This window comes from Mandrillus leucophaeus, unplaced genomic scaffold, assembly GCF_000951045.1.
Source record: "Mandrillus leucophaeus isolate KB7577 unplaced genomic scaffold, Mleu.le_1.0 Scaffold630, whole genome shotgun sequence".
Classification (NCBI taxonomy): domain Eukaryota; kingdom Metazoa; phylum Chordata; class Mammalia; order Primates; family Cercopithecidae; genus Mandrillus; species Mandrillus leucophaeus.
In genome coordinates this window covers 369,212-373,667 of record NW_012106809.1, presented here as the reverse complement: position 1 = coordinate 373,667, position 4,456 = coordinate 369,212, and the positions used below count along the sequence as shown (strand labels likewise).

General features: G+C 51.3%; 2 protein-coding genes across 3 annotated transcripts in view; one reads left to right on the top strand and one right to left on the bottom strand.

The window, feature by feature from the left end:
• Nucleotides 1–1,435, bottom strand: part of LY6G6D (lymphocyte antigen 6 complex, locus G6D) — a 2,969-nt gene extending 1,534 nt beyond the window's left edge. For both annotated transcript variants that reach the window (XM_012000506.1, XM_012000508.1), the window contains exons 1-2: nt 1,381–1,435; nt 1,167–1,289 (exon numbers count right to left, since the gene is read on the bottom strand). In XM_012000506.1, the coding sequence (XP_011855896.1) occupies nt 1,167–1,289; nt 1,381–1,435 (178 nt within the window). The remainder of the gene's footprint in view (nt 1–1,166; nt 1,290–1,380) is intronic.
• A 1,300-nt stretch (nt 1,436–2,735) lies between these two features.
• LOC105554177 lies at nt 2,736–4,456 on the top strand. The gene is made up of 3 exons (XM_012000509.1): nt 2,736–3,039; nt 4,028–4,153; nt 4,256–4,456. Exons 1-3 carry the CDS (start codon nt 2,913–2,915, stop codon nt 4,366–4,368), a joined length of 366 nt encoding a protein of 121 aa, XP_011855899.1. The 5' UTR covers nt 2,736–2,912; the 3' UTR covers nt 4,369–4,456.

Sequence of the window (4,456 nt, the reverse complement as noted above, 5' to 3'; positions counted from 1 at the left end):
GAGGCGGGTGGATCACGAGGTCAGGAGATCGAGACCATCCTGGCTAACACAGTGAAACCCCATCTCTACCGAAAACTCCGGACCTCAGGTGACTCTTCTGCCTTGGCCTCCCAAAGTGCTGGGATTACAAGTGTGAGCCACTGAGCCCAGCCTAAAAATGATTTTTTTTTTTTTTTTTTGAGACAGGGTCTCATTTTGTTCCCCAGGCTGGAGTATAGTGGCATGATCATGGCTCACTGTAGCTTCAACCTCCCAGGCTCAAGCAATCTTCCCTCTTCAGCCCCCTGAGTATCTAGGATTACAAACATGTGCCACCATGCCCAGCTAATTTTTTAATCTTTTTTTTTTTTTTTTGTAGAGACAGGGTCTCCCTATGTTGCCCAGACTGGTCTCAACTCCTGGGCTCAAGTGGTCCTCCCATCTCGGCCTCCTGAAGTGCTGGAATTACAGGTGTGAGTCACTGCACCGGCCCTAAAAGTGATTTTTTTAAACTCTAGGTATAAAATAATTTATCAGGGCTCTTCAAATATGTCAGGGTCATGAAAGACAAAAACAGAGCTGGCACAGATCAGAGGAGACAAAGAAGACACGAGAGCTAAATGCAATGTAGGATCCTGCTAAATCAAATAAAGTCTGTAGATTAGTTAGTAGTATTGTATCAATGTTATTTTGTGATTTTGATAATTGTACCATGGTTATGTAAGATGTCAGCATTAGGAAAAGTTGAGTATTTCTGCAACTTTTCTGTCAATCCAAAATTACGTTAAAATAAAATATTAAGAATATGTACACACACACACAGACAGACACAGACACACACACACACACACACACACACACCCCTCCCTGGTCCTTGACTAATGCCGGAATTTTGAAGTTTGGTTTTAACTTTGGCCTTTCAGGGCCAGAGCTCTTCACCTGTGAGCTAATGGGCCTATGAGACTCTTTTGGGAGAGTAAGGAGGTGGAGAGGTGGGGGCACAAGGACTGTGGGCCTCTCAGGGGCTCCGTGCCAGGAGCCAGAAGGGGTACAGACTGCTCTCCTCTGACAGCCGCACCATCTGCCCAGAGCCAGACTGAGCCTGGAGGGTTCTGGAAGCCAGAAGGATTGACGTGGGGCTGGAGGCAGGGAAAGGCTGTGGGAAGAGAGAGAAATGGAGGACATACGATTTCCAGGTAGCTTGATCTGTTCCAGGCCTGGCTGGGGTCTGCCCTCGCCACAGGTGGTCACGGCTTCTTTGCAAGAACTGCTGGGGCTTCCACCACAGTTGTAGCACCGCATTCGGTTTCCTGGCAGGAGAAAAGAGGCGCTGGACCTGGGCCCTCAGTGGAGCTGGCTGGCAGAAGGCCTGTGTAAGAGGCTAGCCGGCCGCCTCCTTACCCAAGGCAGCCCCTAGCAGGGAGCTGAGCAAGATCCCAACAAACTGGGGTTTCATCGCAGTCTGCCCGTGTCAGGACCGCCTCTACCTCCCGCCCACCCCCCTCCCCTAGCCCGACTCTACCTGCCTTATATCCCCCTTGCCTTGAGCTTTATAGGGCTATAAAAAAAGGAGGAAAGAGTCTCCCCCAGCAGGCACCAGGGGCCCCAGTGGGGACAGGGAGGGGCCCCACGGCATGCCCTCAGCATCCTCTGGAGTCCTCAAACTCCTTTATCTCCAGCAGCAGTCCTGAAACTGTGGACCAAGAAGAACCCCTGGGGATCCCTGATACCCTTTCACAGGGTCCTTGAGGGTCTTCCTTTTGCAACTATCTGTGTAAGATCAGATTTTCTTCATATACTGGACTTCAATGAAAACAACATATCCCAACAGACTGAATGCAGAAGCAGATAGGAAAACCCAGGCATCTCCCACGAAGCCTGACATTAGATTCACAAAAATGTAAAGCAATGCTCAGCTTCTCACTGTGCTGTGGGGAAATAATAGTTATTTTTCACAAAACCATATTTTGTTAGCATGCAATAATTTATTATTTTTATTGTTTAAATAAATCAATACCTACTTTAAATGATCTGTTTTAATTTTTAATATAGTAAATATTGATATAACCTCATAAAGAAAAGCTCTTCAGAGTCTTAAGTAACTTTGAAAAGTGTAAAGAGGTCCTGAGATCAATGTTTTTTAAAAGAGCTGCTCTCCTGGGCACCTGTGTCTCCCCTATCTTCACTCCCTGTTCCTAGTCTTACTCCTCCTGGTACATGCTGGCTCTGATTCCCCAGATGGGCCTTCCTCCTTCCCAATTTCTTCAACCCCAGTCTTCCAGGTTCTATCACCACCCCCCTACCCCAAATTCTATCCATGCCTTCCTTTCTAGTGATTTCTCCCCAGTGCAAGCACACCCGGCTGGCCCTCCAGCCCCACCCATGATTATTTCTTTCCTCCAAGGTAGTAAAGCTGTCGGGGATAATTATGGGGTAGGAATGTTGAAGCTTGGGGGGATCAAAGGGATCTGAAGCTGGGTGGGGTCCGCCCTTATACAGCTGGGCTTTGTGTGTGCGTGTGGGTGGGTGGGTGTGGGGGGGTATTGTTGATTCTACACTCAAACAGATCCACGCCAGGGTTGTTTAGGAGGGTGACCTTGAAGGACATGAAAGCACTGAGGGGGAAAGACAGAGAAAACAAAGACAGAGAGAAGCTAAGAGAGCCAGGGAGCAGCTTGAGACATGGGGAGGGAGGGAGAGGAGTAGGAGGGAAGGCGACAGACACAACTCAGGAGCAGGAGAGGAAGCTAAGTTACAGAGACAACACGCTGAGAGAGCAGAGGAGACCCTCCAGGCAAGGGCAGACTCCTAGCAGGGGCAGGCTGGGGGCCCCCACTGCCTGCGGGTCAGGCTGATGAATCTGGTCACGGTTCCGCCCCCCAGATTCACTCCCTAGGTGTGTTTGTTTCCTGGTTCCTCCCTGTCTTGCTCAAATGTTCCAACTTTACAAATCCCGGGATCTCAGGATGCAGATCACCTCTCCCCAGTTCCTGACCCTGCGTTTGGCCATGGGCACCTCCAACATCTTCCTCTGTGTCCTGTTCCTCTGTGGTGCACTGGGTAAGGGTGGACTGGGGAACTTTCAGCGGTCAGGGGCCTGGGAGCGGGGACAAGGGCATGTGGAGGAACCTGAGGGCTGGGGAGGAGAGGGGTGGGAGCGCTGGAAGAGGCCAAGAAGAGAGCTGGGGGAGTGGGGGACTTCAGGGAGACCAGCCACTGGGAAGGCCAGCCTGATGAGGTGGGAAAGGAAGAGTTTCCTTTCAAAAGCATTTGAGAATAACTGTCTCCTCCTTTTTGCATCTTTGACCCACCCCTGTCTCCCCTATCCCTTATTTCACCTCTTGCTTCTGTGCTGGGCCCTTTGGTCAATGTCAATTTCTATTTTCCTATCTGTCTCTGCTGCCATTTACTTAACTTTTTCACTGACCGCCTCTACTTCCCTGCTGCTGGGTCTGGCTTTTTGTCTCACTCTTCTTATGTCGGTCACTGATTCTCATGGCTTCTGTTCATGTCTGCTCATTTCTCAATCCCTGTACCACTCTTACCTCCATCTCTCTTTCTTTTCCTGCATCGTCTCCCCTCCCTTCTCTGTGTCTCTTTTTTTTTTTTTTTGAGATGGAGTCTTGTTCTGTCACCCAGGCTGGAGTGCAGTGGCATGATCTCGGCTCACTGCAACCTCAGCTACCCGGGTTCAAGAGATTATCCTGCCTCAGCCTACCGAGTAGCTGGGACTAGAGGCACGTGCCACCATGCCTGGTTAATTTTTTGTATTTTAAGTAGAGACGGGGTTTCACCATGTTAGCCAGGATGGTCTTGATCTTCTGACCTCATGATCCGCCCGCGTCGGCCTCCCATGGGATTACTGGCGTGAGCCACCGCGCCCGGTCACTTTTTCTACTTCTGTCTGCTTTTCTCCCTTGTTCCACAGCTTTCCTCTCTCTGCTTCGTGTGTCACCTCTCTCTGAGATCCCTCTCCGGATCTAGCCTCTGCCTGCCCCACAGGGAGGGTTTGGCTCTCCTGCTCTCCTAATCTCTGCTGCCTCAACAGGTCTCACCATGTCCCCTGCCCGGGGAAGGCTCCGCTATTACACCTGCAGCTTGGCCAAACCCTGCTACCCTGTTCCCACCAAGTGTCAGGACGATGAAGCTTGCAGCATCAGTATTGGCACCTCAGGTAGGGCTCTGGTCCAATGGCCCTTCTCCAGGCGGCTCCCTACCTCCATCCATCCTGCCTTTCTTGTGGCCCCCGCCTCAGCATGCCTCCTTCATCCCACAGATCAGAGTGAGATCATCGAGCGAAAAGGCTGCCTCCCAAGGGCCCAGTGCCCTCTGCCGAGCCATGCCACCTACTGGCTGCGCTCCTACATTCTGAGGCACTACTGCTGCTAGCAGGACCTGTGCAACATGGCCGCTTCCCCATGGCAGCTCACCAGCCTCCTTGCCTCCCTGCCCCTCCTTGTGGCCAGCTTTGCCGGGA

Excerpts from the sequence above, each read along its gene's own strand:
- LOC105554177 (XM_012000509.1), top strand. The coding sequence starts at position 2,913 with ATGTTCCAACTTTACAAATCCCGGGATCTCAGGATGCAGATCACCTCT. Across the intron at positions 3,040-4,027 it reads GTTCCTCTGTGGTGCACTGG|GTCTCACCATGTCCCCTGCC; the intron begins GTAAGGGTGGAC and ends CTGCCTCAACAG. Across the intron at positions 4,154-4,255 it reads CATCAGTATTGGCACCTCAG|ATCAGAGTGAGATCATCGAG; the intron begins GTAGGGCTCTGG and ends TTCATCCCACAG.